General features: G+C 39.4%; 1 protein-coding gene across 3 annotated transcripts in view; it reads left to right on the top strand.

Moving 5' to 3' along the window:
• The first annotated feature begins 898 nt into the window (after positions 1–898).
• The window catches only part of GRHL2 (grainyhead like transcription factor 2), a 154,566-nt gene continuing 133,868 nt past the window's right edge, over positions 899–21,596 (top strand). For 2 of the 3 annotated variants that reach the window (XM_033126704.1, XM_033126705.1), the window contains exon 1: positions 1,120–1,234. In XM_033126704.1, coding sequence (XP_032982595.1) covers positions 1,215–1,234 — 20 coding nt within the window. In that variant the 5' untranslated portion in view covers positions 1,120–1,214. Of the gene's footprint in view, positions 1,032–1,119; positions 1,235–21,596 lie in introns of those variants that run through there. The other variant, XM_033126706.1, reaches the window with a different exon arrangement.

Genomic DNA, 21,596 nt, shown 5'->3' on the forward strand with positions numbered 1-21,596 from the left:
AACCACATTAAGCTGGAAGGATAAAGCACCTTTTTAGTCACTGCTTTTATTGAATTACAATGTAAATGTTGATATCTGCCTGGAAACGTCAAATGACAGGTTTATGGAACAAATTCAGTGGTTGTTTGCTGCTCTGGAATCCCAGGCTGCAGAGTTGAGATGGAAGAGGTGAGATCTTAGTATCTATTCAACCAGGTCTCCTCACTTCACCAAAACCACTCTACTACCCATCTGCCCAGTTCAGGAAAGGATGCTCACCTTTTTGAAAATCTAACCTACCTGATATCTTTTACACATCGGGGCACGAAAAGTGTTTGTTGTGGGTAAGAATGTTAAAAATGCAATTACGCAACAGACTCAGCAATCATTGGTTCCCCACCCCCCCTCTGAGCACAAAATAAACTTCAGTCCCGTACTCTTCGGACACTGTCAAATAGTCCTCTTAATGTGGGTATTAAAAGCCTGTGGTTGTGCTGCGCATTTGATTCCGGTTGGCTTGGGATACCTGAGTTCAGCTCTCCTTAGTCCTTCCGTTCGACCCACAATCCCTAGTGGCTGCAGGTGTTGCTTTTTTCCTGGTTCCTTCTCTCCTCGAAGCCCCCTCCCCCACCCCCACCCCGGGGCCGGCTAACGGGAAGAACGAAAGCGTAGCGTGAAGTCTCCTCGAAGCACTGACCCTCAGCTCCCACGGGCTGCCCCAGAGCTGCAAGCGTGCCGCCGCTCCGCTCAGGTAAACTTCGGAGTGAGTTACCTGCACTTGGAGAAGGGCCTTACCTGAGCGCGCCTCTGCCAATGGCAGCTCACCTGAGGGAGCCTCGCAGCCAATCACTGCGCAGCTCGTCCCTCGGGTTGTACCCTTTAGTGAAAGAATTCAGCTCCTTGCGAGAAAGTTACCTGTGGCCGACCAAGTCCGCCACTTTCTGCTCTGTGGCTGCCCACTGCTACGATCCAGGAGGACTCCGCGCTGCCCGGCCGCCTCCGAGCTCGGGCCCCATGTGAGGGGCCCCTCCTTATCCCACCTTTCCGGCTAGGTGAGGGCGCGAGCGGGCGAGCGAGCGAGAGTGGTGAGGGGGGACGGAAAAGCAGAATTACCTGTAGCTCTTGTTCTGCCATCTCGGGCGCTCTCACACACCTTCACCTGCACAGACTTGAAAGTCCAGTTTCACCAGAGGCTGAGGCTCCAGGAAAAGGGGAGCGAGTTCATTGGATCAAACATGTCACAAGAGTCGGACAAGTAAGTGGATCACACGCGCCGGCTGCTGCTACTACCACTTTGGGCTGATGGCAACTGGTTTGTTATGTTTTTTTTTTTTTTTTTTTAAGTTGCTATTGTTGGTATTTTTTTTTCTTTCTTTTTGGTGTATCCAAACTTTTTACAGATTATGTTTCTACCCTGGTTAAGGGGAGAAACCCTACAAGAATGTGAATGTTTAATACCCCCTTTGGGCCTTGATAGTAAAAGTAGGTTTTCCTCTTTCCTTCCTCCCTTACGAAGTATCTCAGGTCCAGCCTCCCAGGACCAATACTTGCCTATTGACAGAGGTTTTGGTAGATGAGGGCGGGAAGGCCTGTTAGTCCCCTCTGTTTTAGTTGTTCCCACCGCTTCAGGCTTCTAGGGCCATTTGGAAATTCAGCTGAGTTCCTTCGATTTGTCCAAAGGGCTGCTGGAAAAGCGGGTCTTGGCGGCTTTTGTGTGAGCGCAACAAAGAGCCTTTATACTGAAGTCGAAACGGCCATCTTCCCGCACTTGAGCAAGAGAGTGAGCGTGTGCGCGCCCCGGACGGGAGGCGAGGCGAGGGGGCGCCCGGGGCCTCCCGGGTCGTCCCGCGCCGCCCCGCGGCACCCCCACTTCCTCCTACCCCAGCCTGCCTGTCCGCCCCCGCGTTGTTGGGCCACCTTAGGCAGGTGCGCGAGTGCAGGACCTTTGGGAAACGAGGGGAACTGATTTGAGGCACCGAGTTTGCACTTCGGTGGGGCGCAAAGAGGCGCCTGTAGCTTCTCGACTCATCCACGTCCGAACGGTTTCTGCGCGCCCTGCGAGCCCATAACCAATGCCGCGGCCCGGCCGGCCCAGGCGCTACACGCGGGAGGCGGCCACCTCGGGCGTGGCTAGCCGGCCTGCGTGGGTCGCGCCAGGCCTTCTCCGGGAACTCTTGGATGGAAAGGCTGGGGGCCCCGGGCGGCCGAGCCGGCTTCCCGCGCCTTGAAGGACGAGCGAGGAAGCGCGTCCTTCCCGTCCGGGACGGGAACTGAGACTCGCCGGCGATCGGTGGCTTGCGCGGCCTGAGCCGCGCGGGTCGCCAGGCCCAGGTCCACTCACGTCCAGGCGGCCTCCCTGCAGGCCTGGCTCCCGGCTTCGGGACGGCTTTGTGCTGGCAGGGGGAGGTGGGGCCGAGGGCGGGAGCTGGAGGGAGCCGGAGGTGGGTCCCGCGGCCTTTCTTGGGATTCGATGGCGACACTCCCATCCCCCCACCGTCAGGCGCGTCTCTGGCTGGGAATTGGCAGCGTCCTAGTCGTAGAGCTTAGTGGCCACCTTTTTGCTTTCCTTGGTAACTTTACCCTGGTGGTGTGGCTACCCCAAGGAGACCTTCCTGAGGGTGTCTCCGCCAGGGCAGGGAGCGGGCGCCCGGAGGCCGCGGGCCGCCGGCGCCTCTCCTTGGAGAAGTGGCCCGGGACATTCCCAAGCTGAGGGACCCTGAGGGGGCAATGGGAATGCCCTGCGGACCTGTCCTGGGGTGGAAGGGAGGGACTGCCCTTCAAGTAAAGCCGTCGGTAGGGTAGGCATATTTAACAACACATGCTGTCATACTTAAAAAGACAAAATTCTACCAGGTACATATCAGTACCACTTTACACGACAACGAAAAATTAACTGCGTATTACACAGCGGAGGGGAAGAACTGGTGTTACCATACAGGAAGAGGGCAGGAGTAGGCGTAGGGATAGGAAAGTGTATGATTGTCTGAATACCCCATGCTCATCCCAAATTCTCTCTGTAGCTTTTAAGAAATCACAACTTGATTTTGAAAAGTTCGGTAGCCAAAGCCGAAATGACAGGGTTTTTGGGTTTGTTTTGATCTTAGTGTCAAAAATGGTTGCAACACTAGTGAATATCTGATAAGATATATTGTAATTCCTTAATTAAATCACTATTAACATTCGGTTGCACTGCTTAGTTTTGTGATACAACACGATTCAAACGAATTCAGAATGAAACGATGGGTTTTTATTTTAACCTGTTATACTTAGCACCACGAGGGCAATTTCTTTAATATTGAAAGTAAGTTCTGAACACTAGCAATCTGGTTTCAGTACGATGCATTATTTAATTTTTATAGGTAATAACTATCTAGGATTACATACACTTACACTTAATGAAAGTAACTTTTATCTAGTCATGGTTTCCAAGACTTAATTTGGTATCCTGGGAAAAAGCAATACTGACACTATGCCGCAAAGAGAAACTCTTGGCCCCTACTTGCATCTCTGCTTGAACTATTGAGAAATGCTGGAAATTAATAAATGAGTTTTAGATCATGTTTTCAAATATCCTAGTTTTCTTCGTATTTCTTCAAATAGCCTAGTTTTCTTCATGTTCTAATGGAGGAGGGGCAGGACTGGGTCCAGGTGTTATGTCCCTGAAGCTTATGCAATTCTGTATGTTCCGTGGGGTGGGGGTGTGGGCTGTAAGAAAATACTTGAGCCGGGTTCCCGGGGCTTCCTGCCAGGGCCAGCCAGGGGTCCTGAAGGTTGAGCTTTGTCAGCTTCATGGTAAATCTACTTCGGAGGCCTGTCTGTGTTTTCTGGAAGTGACCTAAAAATACACAGGGGATATTTTCCCATTAACCTATCAAAGTGTAGCTTATCTTTTGAATAGCATACGAAAAAAATTCCAGTTAGGGAGCCTAGACCGAAGCGGTAGCATCACCTTTTTTACAGTTGTGGACTTTTCATATTGAAATGTCCTGCTTTTTACGTTCTGCAATGTTGATACTATTGCTAATTAAAGCAAAGTAATTTTAGGACAGTTCGTACACATTTTAAAATTCTCTGTTCCTCCTTTTTTCAATTTTATGAAGATTTATCTTTGTCAATAAGCACGTGTATTCTAGCAAGGCAATGATAGATTTAAAAACACTTACTGCCATCTATATTCAGAGAGTGTATATATAATTTTACTAGAAGCACATATGTAGTTTTCATTACGTAAGTATTTTTTGAATACCTACTATTTGGAACAATTTAAATAGGCATTATAGGAGAATAAAAAGATGTATAAGATGGGTCATGTCCTCAAGAAGTTCACTCTCTAGTGGGAAGTAAGACATGAACAGACATAATTTAAAAAAAATTTCAATTACAGTTGACATACGATATTACATGTGTTTTAGGTGTACAAAATAGTGATTAGCTATCTACATAACTGACAAAGTGGTCACCCTGATAAGTCTAGTACCCATTTGATACCTATTTGATACATATTTACTATAGTATTATTGACTATATTCCCTATTCTGTACTTTACATCTCCATGACTGTTTTTATAACTGGCAATTTATACATCTTAATCCCTTCTCTTTTTTCACCCATCCCCCTAACCCCTGCCATCTGGCAACCAACTATCAATTTGTTTCTGTTTTGTTTATTTTGTTTTTTTGGATTCCACATATAAGTGAAATCATATGGCATCTTGTCTTTCTCTGTTTGACTTATTTATCATAATACCCTCTAGGTCCATCCATATTATCGTAAACGGCAAGGTTTCATTCTTACAGCTGAGTACTATTCCACTGTATATATGTACCACTTCTGCTTTATCCATTTGTCTATCAATGGGCACTTAGGTTATTTCCATAGCTTGACTATTGTGAATAACGCTGTGTTGAACATAGGGGTACATATGTCTTTTCAAAATAGGGTTTTAGATCTCTTTGGATAAATGCCCAGAAGTGGAATTCCTGGGTCATATGGTAGTTCTATTTTTAATTTTTTGAGGAACCTCCATATAATTTTACATAGTGGCTGCGCTAATTTATAGTCCCATCGACAGTGCATGAGGGTTCCCTTTTCTCCACGTCCTCGCCAACACTTGTTTGTTGATTTACTGATGAGAGCCATTCTGACAGGTGTGAGGTGATACCTTATCGTGGTTTCAATTTGCATTTCCCTGATGATTAGTGACGTTGCATTGAACTGACATAATTTTAATCAAGACAATATCTGGTAAGTGACTAAAAGTTACAAAGAAAACAATAGTGTATTTATCAGGTCAAGGTATATCAATCCCCCTTCTCCCTATCTGCCCCTCTTTTATCTAGGACAATTACTTTTAGTCATTCTGCATGCTTTACCTTGAGTAAATTATTCTAGAAAGGAAACAGAAAATGCCTGAAGTTGTAGGTATTTTATGTGGATAACCTTTGAAAGAAGGGATGAAACCTTTTAAATTTTCACTCCTTAGCTTTACAAATTTGAAGTTTGCAAATGTTTCCACTTGGCTATAAAATATCTTTTAAGATCACAAATATTAAGAGTTAATTATATCTTTCTCAAGCCACAAAAATATCCACTCATTTATTCAACAAGTATGTCCTGAGTGGCACTATATACCTAGCATTGATCCTGGCATTGATCCTGGCATTGAGGTTCACTAGTGACTAGAACAAAGTCCCTGCCCTTGTGCTGCTTATATTCTAGTTGGGGAAAACAAATAGTAAATCAGTCAAGAAGTAAATGCATAATAAATTAGATGGGGATATGTAGTATAAAGGAAAGTAAAGCAGGTTAATGGGATTGAGAATAACAGGGAGATATTTATATAAGGTGGTCAGGGTTGTCCTCTCTGATGAGAAGACTTTTGAGCAGAGACCTGGAGGAAGTGAGGGATCAAGCAGTGCAGATACCTGGGATAAGAGTGTTTCTTAAAGGCAGATGGGAGGGCAAGTGCAAAGGCCCTGAGCTGGGAGAGTGCTTGGCATGCTGTAGGATCAGAAAGGACCCCAGTGTGGGTGAAGCAGAGAGGTACAGAGATAATGGTCCCAGGAAGTAAATTAACATAATCAGTTCTCTACTTAACTAGTACACTCGAAAACAGACAAAGTTATACTTATAAATGGTCAAGGCAGGCAAGAGGTGAATGATAAAGAATCAACTAATAGCCTCAGTCTTGTCTTTCTCCAAATTTCACCAGTTTAATGTTTAGGGTCTAGTGTTCTCTTTCCTACCATAGATTAACTCCTGCACTCTCCTTAATTTAGAGATGAATACATGCACACATTCTAGAAGACCCCTGGGAATCAGAACTGAGGAAGTATGGGACCAAGTACAGATGGTGTTTGCTCTGACACTCTGGCCTCCCCAAGACTCTTAATTTAACCTGCCACTCTTCAGAGACTATCTCAATCCTTTTAACATTAGCCTCCAGCAAAATAAGGCTTGCATTTCTTGCCTTCCTCTTGCCCTCATTCAATTTCTGCAAACTTCTGTCCATCCCAGAAAACACAGGCTTGTCCACTGTGCTTGGAAATGAGACACTGCAAACAGTGTGCTCTGGTTAGTTTCACATCTTCAGTGAAGTAAACTAATATACAGGCAAAGTTAACCTACCAGAAAAATAAGAAAATGCTAGCCAACAACATGAAAATCTGGATTAATTTTTTTCAAAAGGTTGAAGATAATTATGTATGTGCTTAATAATAGAAAGCTCCATAGGACTCCTTTAAATGACTGCTTCTTAACCTCATCTGATTACAAAAATATCACCGGAGGCACTTGGTAAAACTACATATCCCTAGGCCCCACTCCAGAACTGTAGAATCAGATTCTCCCATCAGAGAGGGGCCAGGGCATCTGCATTTAAACCATGTCCTGGTACCTTTTATGATTGGGTTAGTCAGTGAAATACTTTAAGTGATACTTAACATTTACATAATAAATTCAATTTATGTGCAACTCCTCAAGTGTGTATCAGTGTATAAGTGAATTTAAACCTGTGGCTTTATTTTATGTTTGTTAGGCTATTTCTGGAGGAGCAGCTTCTGATCTAATTTTTAACTTGGATTTAAGAATTCTTAGGCCTTTTCTTAAACTCATTTGCTTTCATTGTTTTGCTGAACTGCCCCTTCTGGAAGAATGGGGTCATTTTGACAGATCATATGTTTCCAGAGCTGCAAAAGACTTGATTTGGAGTGATGTCACTCGTGTGAGCCTCTGCCAGGCACGTAGCAAAGTGTTATGCTCAGATTTTAGACTGTATCCCACTCATTAGAGAGCTGGGTTGGAGTTAGAAGGCCAACCTTGTCTTTCTACAGTTTCTCACTAGAATCTAAAACTAGTGTTCATTTTTCTGAGAACACTCATTTTATTGAAGCTAGATTCTACTTTTTAGCACAAAGTCAAAGATAACGAATGAGTTCTGATCTGATGTTGGTCACTGTGAAATAATTTCACAGTGCAGTTTAATTTCTAGGGCTAATAGTAGCTTGAAGTATTACCCTGATAAGATGGTACTAGACCTTCTGTTGGCCTGTAATTGGTCCTCTTTTAAACTGACGGCAGATTTCAGGCCACCCAAATGGGCCCAGTGCCAGGAGGATTAAAAGTAAGTTCTGGAGCAGCTGATGAAGAGCTTTATCTAGCAAAGCTTTATCTAGCAATTTCTACTAGACTCTGCAAAATCAAAAGGAGAATTTAGACAAGCATCCAGGTAAATCAAACATACATAGAAATAATCAAACAACAACAACACCCAATAACGCCAAGAAGTATTTGAAATATATAGATAATTTAAACAAAATTATTATTTTGATTTTAGGGTATTAAATCTACTTTTCAAAAGTCTTAGATAATTCAAGCAAATCCTTCGGTTCATTTTTGTGACTTTTTATATAACTAGGCATACATTTGTGGTTAAAAAATGAACCATTTGGTTAAACAATATTTTCAATTCCTGATTTTCCCCCCTCCTATGTTACTTCGTAGGAATTGACACATGCACAGCTTCTATGCAAAGAGATAAATGGGAATCTGATTTTAGTCGTTATTTTAGTCAATGAACTTTGCTGCTTTCTCTTAGTATTTACAGCATCAGCAACCCTTACTTATTACCTGAGCCAAGAGTGAATATGATGAATATGATGGCAGCAGATGATGTCGCTCTAATTATTCAAGTCAACTAAGTTTAACCTTGTAAAATGTTTAATTTTAAGTTCTTTTTAGCGCAAGGAAAGCCTTATCCTAAATTAATTACAGTCTTCATTCATGATTCCTGGCATTCACATTGGGGTGCAGACACTCTCTTCCTTTTCAAAAGGTATTCAAGGATTCCTGCTCAATTATTAACAACTAGGTCTAAGCTGAAATAGAGGAGTGATTAGTTTGGCAAACGTGTCCATGAAAAATTCCTTAACGAGCAGCAACAGGCTGAATAGGAATTTTTGCTTTGGTGCAGGAGGACTAGTGGGTTGCTTAGTAACAACAGCCCATACCAGGGAGTCCCTCAGACAGTTTCATGGGTCTTCAAATTTAGGCTCCCCAAATTCAGATTCACCCTACCCTCCACCTGCCCTGTGTATTTCTATCCTTTAGAGTACCCCAGCTCCTTGGTTTAGATCCATCCATCCATCCATCCAACTATCCATAACCAGGAAACTACATTTCATGCTGTAAGTCTTTTAATGGTAAATGGTTAAAATGGGATAGAAGCAAGAAAATACCTCTTTGGGCATCTACCTCCATCCTTCCCTCCAGTTTTTTTGATGAGAAGGTTAAGAAGTATTTTAGTTTTAGTTTGATGTGTTTTGGTGACTAACAGGATTAAAGTAATATTATTTCTAAAAACAGCATAATTTGATGTGCCACATACAATACCAACCAAGTACACATTTTTAGAGTTCTATGGAAAATACTGGAAAAGCTGTTACATTTCAGTGTACATTTTGGCGGTACGTTGGGGTTATGGAGATTGTGTGTATGTGTATCCAGTAGAAAGCAATCGCTGCCTATGGTCACTGAAGAATCTTGTTTTTACTTAGTAATGAACATGGCAATGAGCTTTGTGGGGAGCACTTTTAAAGTGACTTGGCTTCACTTTCACTTCTAAGGTAATGCTTCTTTTACAAGTGTGACTCATGGTGCTGCCCAGAGCAGAACAGGAAAGCAAGAGTCTCTCGTTGCTTCTTTTTATTTCGGTGCCCGCCTTCCATCCAAACCCTGAACCTACAAGAACAACTGACCCCTCAGGGCCAGAGTCGCTTGTTTTTTAAGGCCCTTGAATTTAGATTGGGGTTTTAGAGAAGGGGGGAAGGTTGAAGTGAAGGGGTGAAGGGAGAAAGGAGAGGAAGAGGAGGAGCAGGAAGAAACTGCTTTAGCCTTTTTCTCGTAGTAGAGTCATTGTGCAAGGCCTGCAGGGCTGGGGTCTAGGGTGCGGTGACATGTGGCTATTTGTCGTCCTGGGGAATTGATTCTAATTTGAAGCCCAGAACCCTAGATCTAGGACACAAGCCTTAGAAATTACATAGGGCATGTGAGTAACCAAGTGAAGGATTTGGAGCTAAAAGTTTGGTTTAAGGACACCAGTGCCTTACATTCTTATTTCTGTGTTGCATGTTGGGGTTGTAAGAATGAGTTGAAAATTTGAAGTTTTGATTAATTTGGAAAAAATGCTGTCTTTTTATTTTGTAGGGAGATTGAAAACAGAGGAGGCATTGCCTATTTCCTTGTTAAAATATAAGCATGAGTATATGAAATACCTGGTTAAGATTCTGATTGCATTACTGTGAGTTAGAGTGGACTTTTCTTTCTAGACTCACTCTAAATCATTGTTTTTAGTTCTCAGTTCAGTGAGTCCCATAAAATAACTGCTTTCTGTACTTTTTGGATCTTACTTTTCAAAGAAGCTAGGAACAAAGGTAGCTTTTGCCTCTTTCCTGTATTGCCAATAAAATAATTAACATAAGATCAGAGGATTCTTCTTCCATTATTTTTCATCTGTAAAATGAAGTTGAACTAAATGATCTCTGAGGAGAATCACAGGCACCAGCATTCTGTGGGTCTCATGTTCTCCCTCCAGAGGGACCCTGGGGAGGAGTGGGGTTCACAGAGAGTGATGGATGTTAGCAAGATAGGAGAGTACAAGGCACAGGGGGACCTGCTTCTGCTTCCATGCCCCCCTTTTCCTCCCACACACACACCTCTTTACCAAAATGAAAGGTGTCTGACTAAGATGACAAAGAAAGAGACTTTGGCAGGTGGGAAGATTTCAGAGTGCCACATGGAATTCAGAAAGGCAACAAGGCTGTAAAACCAAGGGTTTACCTAGAGGACCACTCACTGTGCAGCCTCACTGGGCAGGCAGATAAAGGGTACAAGAAAATCAGATAGAAAGGCTAGGCAGGTAGTCTCTTGCCAGAGACAGCTCAGCAAGTGGTCTACTCTATCTAGGCAGACTCATGGCGTGAGAGTGAGGCAATATCAGAATGGATGGAACATTTAATGAAATTCACTAAGCCAAAAACCTTGGGCAAATGGGACAACTTCCTCTTCCTCTCCCCTCCTCTTCCTCTCCCCTCTTCCTTCTCCTCCTCCCATCTTCATCTTCCCTCTGTCTCCTCCTTCTTCCCACCCCTCTTCTCTTCCCTTTTCTCCTTCTCTTTCCTTTTTTTTTCCTCTTCTCTCTTCTCCTCCTCCTCTTAATAAAACATAATTCAGGGACACCGACTGTCAGACAACATCGCCAAGCCAGTGGTTTAATAAGTGATCAGAAAAGGTATTAAACAATATAAGGATAAGAATAGCACCTGCAGTTTCACATCAGAGCACACAATTACCATTCATTTAGGTCAGGAATAAAATCTTCTCTGGTATCCTATTGTGTCGTAGGATTCAAGTCTCTGCAGTTGATTTTCTCTGCAATCAATACTGTATCAGGACAAAACAGACTGTAGCCCCTGGAAGGTTCTCATGTTGGAGGACTTTTGATGGGTTACAGGACCCCTTAAGTCCATTTGTGCTTACTCTGCAGACCACGACTTTTTAGCTACTTTGGTGTCTATTTGAAAAAATAAGTATACCTTACATATTTTTGAAAACTTTAAAAATGACAAATGTTTCAATAGAAATATGGTTCAAGGTCAAAAGTAGACAATTCATGAAAGCTATACAAGGGGTTAATAAACATATGAAATAATATTTAGCTTTATGAGTAATCCAAGAAATACAGATTATAGAACAGGGAAGTTCCAAGTTTCCCTGTCAAATTGGCCAAGGTTAACAAAACTGGATTTGGAGAAAACACATTTCTTGGAGGACTGTAAATTATTACAAACTTTCTGGAAAGCAGTTTGGCAAAACTGGTTGAAATGGGCCCACCTATTGACGCCTGATTTTCAGTTTTAGGGGTTTATTTTAAGGAAATAATCAGGATGTTAATGGTAGCATTATTTTTGAAAGTGAAATATCCGAAAGACAAGGGCCCAGCTACACAGGATTGGTTTAGTAAATCAGTTTAGTGAGATGATGGGATACTACACAAGTATTATCAATCATATTATGGAAAAATACTGACAGGAGAAAATGTTCATGGTGTATTAGAATGTGTATAGGCATAAAAAAATAAAGACTAAAAATAGTAAAACCACCATAGGTTAAAAGTAGTTTTCACTCTACATAGAGAAATTATAGGTGCTTTTGTCTCTTATTTGTACCTCTGTGTTTTTCTAGTTTGTTGAAGTGAACACTGCTTTTGTATTTAGGGAGGAAAATTTAAAGGTTATTTTTTAAAGTAGTCATTCTGCGCTGGAGACATTTAGAAATCACACACACATACCCTAAATAAAATGGAAAAGCCTGCCTGCTTTCTGGCTTCAGGTGGAAGTTATCTGATGCCCGCAGAAGTCCCTGCCCCCCTCCTTCTGGTCCAGGCACGCCACCCTGCCTGCCCTTCACTGCCGCTGTGCCACGTGTGCCCTCTGCACTGTGTCTCACACACCTGCAGATTGGTTGGGTTTTTGTGTCTCAACAACCCTGTCTTTTTGGATTTGCCCAGTGATCCCATCCAACTAGTTTTCAATACAGCACGAATAGGTGTAGGACTTTCCAACATTTGTATACCCTGAAGCTGGGGAACAGCTGAGGAGAGAAACTCTTTCTTTTACTCAGCAAGCTGCATGGGCCTATGTAGTTTCCCTTTGAGAAGCTTCTCTGTGGGCGAGGCTGCCTTCCATGTCATCTCAGACACCACCTGAATGTTCTTGGGACAGACGAGGTGGTGGGTCCAGCTGCATTTAATCTTTTGGAGGAATAGGGAGAACCTGGAATATGACTTCTGTAAAAACGAAAAGTAGTTGTAGGCAAAGTTGAGATTTTATTATTATTTTTTTTGAACAGCAATTTATGTTTTCCGTAACATAGACTTGCTTTTCCCCTGAGGGCTGTGTGTGTGACTCATCTACCTGCTTCTACAAGCTGCTACATAGATCATGCCAGACTCGAGTTGGAGTCTGTTGGTTAGGCTGTGTGAGATTGCATCACTGCATTTCCTGCAGGCAGTCTTTAATGGAGGCTTTGTCGCAAATGTGAAATTATTTGCTTATCAACATATCCAAGGAGCATCCACAGCAGGGAACAGAAAGTACACAATGTGAATTTGAGGGAGAAAATGGCCTCACAGGATCACTGAAGTTGCCAAAATTATACCAAGAAGAAAATAAAGGTTTCAAAAGAAAAACAGAAATGAACTTTGTAAATGTGAGCAAAACCAAAGCAACGTTTCGTTGTGGGAATCAACAGGAACTCCTGTTTGTGAAACAGGAACTCATAGATATACTGTTTGGTTGTGGACTCAGCAGTGAAATTCGCAATTGCCCCTTTTTCTGATTACGAAGGTAATATCTCCTCCCTTCACCATACTTTTCTTCTCATTGTGCAGGCATTCACCAGATCTCAAATACTGTATCTTACATTTTCAATAATTGTTATCTTCTTTGGGTGTTTAAAGTCTAAATAAAGATACACATCCTTATAGGGCTTTTGGTAGGGAGATGAGCGAAAGACTACAGTGTATCTTTTTATCCCATATGTATCTTCAATTTGAGTAAACAACCCAAAAGGTGTGGTTTGTATTCTATTCAGCCACACAAAATCACAAATTTGCTTTTTGAATTTGCCCTCAAATCTTGGGACACAATTCATCGATGTCATCTAGTATCCTGAAGTTGAAATGAACTGGGGTAGCAGTTACTTCCTTAAAAGACTCACATGCTTTTTTTTGTCTTCCTGATCCTTCCTAAACAATGAAATACCTATAAGGTCTCTACCTGGGGAAACATTTAATTATAAGTTGCAAGTTTTTGTCCAGGTGAACTGAATTGAACATGCTATTCAGAGTTTTCAAGACTAACTAGATTTTGTTGTACCAAATTTTTCTGGAATATAGAAGAAATTGAAAATGTTTTTACAATTCTGAGATTCCTATTGTACTGAGTATTTGATGTATTATTTAATAAATCATTCTTTTGAAGCATTTCTAAATCCTCATTGCTTTCAATGCTATAGCGCAAGCTGACTTTTATTGTAACTATTTTGTCATACAGTTTTACCTTTGTATGTGTTTTCTTTTTTAAGTACCATTTCTTGAGGAGGCTTTTTTTTTCTTTTCTGATTATAAAGGTAATATCCGCTCATGAGGAAAAAAAAGGAAACTAGAAAAAAACCCATAGAAGAAAAATCACTCATAATTCCAGGGCCCTAACATTTATATATTTTTCTTACAGTTTCTAATATGTGCATGCATATGAATGTGGTTACAAAAGAGTATACAGATTATGGTCCCCCCATTTTTACATCATTCATACCATTCTGCATTTTCCACTTAATGTTATATTAGCATTTTCTAGTCTCTACTTAAGTATTCTTCTACTTAACACTTAACGAGGAACTCTTCCATCTCCTATTTTATATATTTATGTTGTTTTGCTTTTTCTTTAGTATGAATCATGCTTATATATAAATCTTTGTATTTACTTTAGAATAGGTTTCTGGAAAAACAAGAACAAAAGACATACATATCTTTAGGTTCTTGATTCATAATTTGAAAATGACTTCTAAAAGGACTGTAAAAATTTGTTTTCTGCCAACAGTATTTGAGTGTCTTTCTCATGTTGTGTCACCAGTAAATGAGAGTTAAAATTCTTTGTCAATTTGAAAGGCAAAAAATATGTATTTTTGTTTTATTTTGCAGTTTGATAATTATGAGGGTAAACATTTTCTCAGAAGTTTATTGGTCATTTTTGTTTCCTTTTCACTGAAGATCTTGCTCTTGCCATAGCTACGACATACGGTTGTGTTGTTGTGTCCTGGATGAAGGGACCTTGAGGCTGAGATCCAGCTATGCTTCCCTTTGGCCTCTGCCCAGGGAAAAGGGCACCTTCCAACACCTGCACCACATGGGTTGCAGTGGCCTGCTCTTATTTTTCACTCCAATTTAAAAAATTGGGGTGCTGCTATTTTAATTATTGATTTGTAAGAGCTTTTTAATTATTAACATGTTTGTCAAAATTCTGGCTATCATTTCCCCAACTTCTTGTTTATCATTTGATTTCAAGATTAAAAGATATTCAGAGCTTTAAATTTTTTGATGTCAAACATATTGCTTTTGTGTGTGTAAGGACTTTCATTGTTTTCAAATGTGAAAAGTTGGAGATCAACCTTTATGGATTTAACTCATGAAAATTTTTTCCTTTACTTTAGCCTTATTTTTAAGGTTATTTAAAAGGGCCTTTAAAAGGTAATTAATTCATACTTAATTGTAAAAACATTAGGAAATACAATTACTCTCAAAACCACCACTCAGAGATGTTAACACTGCTAACAATGCTCACACTTTGACATCTATATTTTTACTCTTTTCTAAAGTTACATGCAAATATTCTAGGTATAGAGATGAGATAGTAATTTACATACTCTTTAGTAACTTATTATTTTAATTAATATTGATTACAGATAACTTTCTATGGCGATAAGTATTTTTAATGTCCCTATCATTTGATATTGAATGGAAATGTTGGATTAACCAGTTCCCTGTTGTGGTACTGGTAGCTTTTCCTCAGTTTTTACTATTAAAGTAATTATTTGAATGATTATTCTTACAGCTATAAAGTAACTATTTGAATGATTATTCTTACAGCTATATCTTCACATATTTCTTAGTTATTTCCTTGTAATATGTTCCAATGAATAGACATTTTTGATCATAAGGTTGCTCTCTTTAAAAACATTTGGTTCATATTTCCAAATTGTCATCCAGGTATTTTCTCCTTCTTAACACTCCTACTGATAGTGTAGCCGAAGGAGAAGATTCCACTTCCTTCTCCAACAATGCCAATTTGATGGGGTTAAAATGGTAACTTGTTTTGAATTGAATTTTTTTCCATTTACTCAAATTATATTTTCTATCTCGAAAGAGCTTTATGTTTTGGTTTTAATACATATAGTATTTTGATACCTTTCAAGCTCTTTGGGGTGTTTTGTAGAGAGTTCAGCATCAGCAATAAGAGTTTATTAGCAGAAGGTCCAGCAGCCATGGTCTCTTCCCTCACTATAAGTCGTTGGGTCTGGGAACTGTCCCTAATTCACAGCCCCCATCCTTCGTCAATGAAAGCAATGACCCAGGTCTGCACTCAAGTTCCCTAATCAAAGACCACAAGTTCAGGGAACTTAGTCAAGAGATAGGGAGCCCATATCTCTAAGCCAACTAACCTGATGATGACCGAGTTCAGGATGAATATGTCCAAACAGCAGCTAATGAGTGGGCACCACACACATCTATTCCACTTTGTAATTTATCGAGTACCTATAAGCCAGGCATAGAGCTGGGCAACATGCCAGGCTCTGAGACCACAAAGATGAAACAGACTATACTAGTGTAAGGTCTGACAACCTGAACCAATATAATTAGAAAAAACATAATTTAGAAAAAAATGCACATTTGCCTTTAATTCTTGAGGTAATTGGTTGTGGGGAAAGTGGAGGCAGGCAGGTCCAAAACAGAAAAAAAGGGTGAGTCTTCAAATTGTCTTCTTTATTGTGTTTGAAAATACCTGCCACTATTTTTCATTTCTCAGTTTGGTCAAGCTTTCATCCACTCACTTTATCTACTACTTATTAATTTTGGTCTATTAGCAGCTAAGAAACACTTAGGTTTTTTATCTCAATAGTAGGGATATTTAAAATGGAGTCACTTTTCAGAGGTAAATCTCTAGGACTCTGTAATTAAACTTTATATTAAAAATATTTTCTAGAGTTATGGGGTTGAAACATCTCTTTGTGTTTCTTGTCATATGCATGTTGCTTGTAGCGTTAAAGGTAACATCTGGCAATTTATGGAAGTAATTTGGTACTTTTCTAAACTGAGATACAACATGAAAACATGTAGGACAATTAGGAGTTAATTTTTAAAGTGTTGGTGGCATTAGAGCCAGCTGCATTAATCAAGGACTCATTATCTGGTCTGTGAATTATCGAGGCTGTTTTCTTCAGTCTCCCTCTTATGGTTAACCTTTTGGATATATAATTTTTTTCTCCCTACAGATCTAACAGAGAGGGCACAAAAAGGAAAATTCAGCTTAATTAGTGTGGCTACTGCTTAAGGGAAAAAATATTTAATTCCATTAAAAGGTTGTATTTTAAATACATTCTTTGAATATCTAGGATTTCATATGATGCATGTTACACTTTCTCCTGTTGTTTTTTTTTTTTTAATATTCTTGAAGCTGTAAATTTAAGGATTGTTTGATTAGGAAGTCTACCACTTGCAAGATACAAATAATGGCCTTCCCCCATAAAACTTATAAAGCACTATGTCGAAGAAAGCCAGTTTTAAGTAATTAGTCATATTGCATATTTTTCTATTTTTTTCCCACCTAACTCTATAAGTATTTGTCCATGATTTTGTTTTTTTTCCTAAATATTTTAATGGCTGAAGAGCATTATGTGCTGTGGATTTACTATCATTGACTTACATTTAGTGTACGTGGAGATTGTTGCCATAGTTTTCACTATTATGAAATAAGACTTTTATAAAAATCCTCAGATATAAAACCTTTCAAGATTTTTGGATCATTTCCTAGAATGAATTTCTACGAGTGGAATTTACTAAATTAAAATTCACAAATATTTAAAAAATATGTCATTACACAGTAACTGTAAATTTAGGGAGAAAGAAGATAATATAATTCTTTTATAATTCTCCCCTACCATTTTCAATAGAATTTTTTTTAAATTAAAATTTATTGGGGTGACAATTGTTAATACAGTTACATAGATTTCAGGTGTACAATTCTGTAATACATCATCAATAAATCCCATTGTGTGTTCACCACCCAGAGTCATTTCTCCTTCCATCACCGCATATTTGATTCAATAGAATTTTGACAGTTTCTTGGACAACCTTTTAAATGTGTTAATTATATTACATATAAATATGTATGTTTGAGAGTTTTAAAATTTTTCACTTTTTTTACATAAGTGATTTTATACATACTGTTTTATGATTTTGATTGTTCCATGTCAATAATACAGAATCACCTCCTTTTTTCTATGGGTGCCCAATATTCCACAGTATGACTATATGAGTGACTAAAAGAAAAATTCATAGAAGTGGAACTTCTGGAACAAGGGCTACATATATTGAAATCTTAGATTGTTCTCTAAAAATTCTACTTTAATTTATGCTTCAATCAATAATGTTTGAATATGCCCATTTCTGCCTACCCTCGAGCAATGGATCTTATCAGTCTTTAAAATTTTTGCTAACATAAAAAAATCATATCTTTTAGTCTCTTAAGTTACATTTCTTTAATTCTTTTTATTAATTTGGAAGCCATTTGTATTTTTATTCCTGCGAACTGTCTGTTGATGTTCTTTGCCAATTTTTCGTTTTTATTGTTGGTCTTCTAAAAAATAGCTTTGAGATATAATTGATATACAGAGAATTGCACATATTTAATGTGTACAATTTGATGGTTTTGGACATATGCATACATCTGTCGTATCATCACCACAATCAAGATAGTAGACATACCCAACACCTCCCGAGTTTCCTTGTCCCTGTGTGTGTGTGTAACAACACTTAACATGAGATTTACCTTCTTAAATTTTGACGTACCTAATACCTTATTAACTGTGCTGTACAGGCACTATGCTGTACAGCAGATCTCTAGAACTTATGCATCTAGCATAACTGAAACTAAACCCATTGTATAACAACTCCCATTACCGCTGCCGCCAACTGCCAGCAGTCACTACTGTACTCTCTCCTCTGAGTTTGACTGTTTTAGATGACTCATGTAAGTGGAGCCATGTAGCATTTGTCTTTCTGTATCTGGATTATTTCACTTGGCACAGTTCATCCATATTGTCAAAATGGCAGGATTTCCTTCTTTTCTAAGGCAGAATAATATTCCATTGCATGCATATATCACACTTTTTTCTATCCATTCATCTGTCTCTGGACACTTGAGCTGTTTTCATATCTTGGTTATTATGAATAGCGCTGCAATGAAGATGGCAGTGCAGATATCTCTTCAAGATCTTGATTTCAATTCTTTTGGATATAAGTATATCTTGGTCTTTTACTGATGACTCTTAAGAGCTATGTTTGTACTGAGAGCCCATTGTCTACCAGTTTGTTTTTTGTCTTTTGACTATGTTACATTTTGCTCTGTGGAGATTTTTAATTTTTAGGTAGCCAGGTTCATCTGTTTTCTTAAATACCTTCCAGGTTGTATGCATTGCTTAGGAAGGGCTTCTCTGTTTTGAAGTTACAAGCAAACAAACAAACAATTTCTTAACTCTTTATTCTGTTCTATTGATCTACCTATTTATGTTTCAAAAGCAACTATCTTTCTATCTATTTATTTATTTTCATAAAATGTTTTAATATCTGAAAGTGCTATGCCATCTCAATACTCTTCTTTTTAAAAATCTACCTGGTTATATTTGTGTTTTTTAATAGGAACTTTAGAATCAGCTTCTGCAGTTCTCAAGAAATCTTGATTTGAGGGTGGGGAAGGAGGGAGGAAACACATTAAATTTCATGGTACCTTTGATATAGAGTTGATGTCTTACTAACATCGTATCTTCCTACTTAAGAACAGAATATTTTTGTTCCATTTATTTAATCTTCTTTGATGTTTCTCAGTATTATTTAAACATTTTCTTTATATAGATCTTGCACTTTTACTGTCGAGTTTATTCAAAAAGTTTAAGTTTACCCAAAAGTATGTTATCATGTTGCTAATATTTTAAGTGGGGCCTCTTATATGTTTTAGCTGGTTGTTTTTATATAGGAAAGGTATTGATTTTTAAATGTTATTTTTGTATGCAGCCACCTTACATTATTGTCTTTTGTTTGTAATAGTTGTTCAGCTGATTCTTTTGGGTATCAGTCATGCTGTCGTGTTGTGTACAGATGATTTTTATTCATCTCTTCCAATTTGTATACCTTTTATTTCATTCTCATCTCTAAGTGTATCAACCTGTCAGTATAGCACAAAGTTAGCTAATCCTAACTAATAGGTGTGAGAGTGGACATCCTTATTTAATGTCTTTAGGGTTTTAAATATGATCTGGACTTTGAAAGTTTTTGGTTTTCTATGATCTTATACCTGACCACCCAACTGGAGTCCTCTCTGTTCTAACATCTATCTATCTATCTATCCATCCATCTCCCTTCCCCCTCTCTTTTACTAAATCTCAAAAATTGTCCATTAAGTAATTATGTTATCTATGAATAATGATTATTTTTTTTCTCCTTTCCAGTAATTAGATTTCTTAAAACTTTCTCTTTTATTACATTGCTCAGGATGTCAAGTACAATGTTGAACAGTAGGATGGCAGAGGAGGTTCTGTAAAGGAAGTGGTTTTAATGTCTGACTTTTAAGCATGATGGTACTGTAGGTGTCTTGGCTATCAAGAATGATTGTCATATTGTTTTTTTTGTTATTCTCTTAAGATAGTGATATCCATAAATAAATTTCTTTCTTTTTTTTTTTTTTGAGCAGTCTTTTATTCCTGGGATAAGCCTTGTGTGGTCATGAGAGATTTAGTTCACCAATATTATTCTGAGGATTTTATATTTATATTCATCTCAGCCCCACTGCTCCCTGGCTTTGTGGCTTTGGGTAAGTTACTTAATCTCTCCATGCCTCAGTTTCTCCTCTATAAAACAGTGTTAGTAGTAAGAGGTCTCGACTTTCAGCATTGGGGTGAGGTATGTAACCTTTAGAATAGTCCGTGGTACATAGTAAATACTCAATAAATGTTAGCTATTGTTATTATTATTGCTTTAGCTATATTATGATTGTAAATATTATCATTATTATTACTGGTCTCTTGTTTCCTCTCTCTCTCTTTCTCTCTCTGTGTGTGTGTGTGTGTGTGTGTGTGTGTATGTGTGTGTGCGCGTGCTTCTTTGTGTTTTGATACCCATGTTATGCTATCTGATTAGAATGAGTTGGGAAACTTTCCATGTCTTATTATTTTCTGCAATAATTCAAACAATGTTGGCATAATCAATTCCTTGAAAGTTGCCTGAGCCTGGTGAAGCTCCTTGACTAACCTTTTAATTTCTCTATCTTCCTTTGTCTAGTCAGGCTTCCTACTTGAGGCCGAATTTTATCATTTATATTTTCCAGGAAATCATCACTTTTGGATCTCCTTTGTATCAGTGGTTATGTCTTCTCATCACATTTTACCTCCTCTACCATCACCTTCACTCCAGCCCCACCCTTACACACACAGACACACACACATACCTATTCACACACATACGCACACACACAGAGGACAGCTCATCACTGCCTTTATGGATATTTGACCAGAAAAATTGGTGTCGCAGTAGAATAGACTTGGGCAGTGATTCCTGTGACTAAAACTGGGACCAATAGGTAAAAATAAGGTTCTGTCTCTGTTGGAGTAAAATATACATACGATTATCTATTAGTTCAAATCCTCCAAGGAGCAGTCACCAAGATGAGATTAAACAAGTGAGGATTTTGTTAAGGGAATTCCTGTGTGGGGAGGTATAAGGAGGGTTCTGCGTAAGTTGAACCCCAGGCCCAGAGGCCAGTCTGAGCCTGAGGGCAGGAGAGAGGAAGGGACGGTTGGGTGGAAGCATCTTGCTTGCCCAGCAGTCTAAGGAAGCTTCCTCAGAGTCTTGGAAGTCCACTCCTCTGTGCCATCAGAGGAGTTCTGGGCCTGCCCCCTGCGCTGAGTTCAGTCAGTGGCTGGGGCCAGTCTGGGGGCGGACTTACCTGAACGGCAGCTGGGCCTTTGTCAGTTCTCTCCTTGCTGCTGGAGATCCATAAGGTGCACTCCAGTGACTGCCACAAAGTAAAGTCTTCCTACAGTAAGAACCTTCTATCAGGGGAAAGAATAACTTGGTAAGATGTTTAGGCAGAAGGATGTTGGGTGCAGGGGTGGAGCTATGGGTCACATTTGAGGGAGTCTCAACCTTCTTTCCCCCTAATCCCCAATTCTTTCTTTTTTCTCTTGTCCTGCTCCTTTCCTTCCTCTTCTCCTCCCCCTCTCATCCTCATCCT

The sequence above is a fragment of the Rhinolophus ferrumequinum genome, chromosome 14 (assembly GCF_004115265.2).
Source record: "Rhinolophus ferrumequinum isolate MPI-CBG mRhiFer1 chromosome 14, mRhiFer1_v1.p, whole genome shotgun sequence".
NCBI lineage: Eukaryota > Metazoa > Chordata > Mammalia > Chiroptera > Rhinolophidae > Rhinolophus > Rhinolophus ferrumequinum.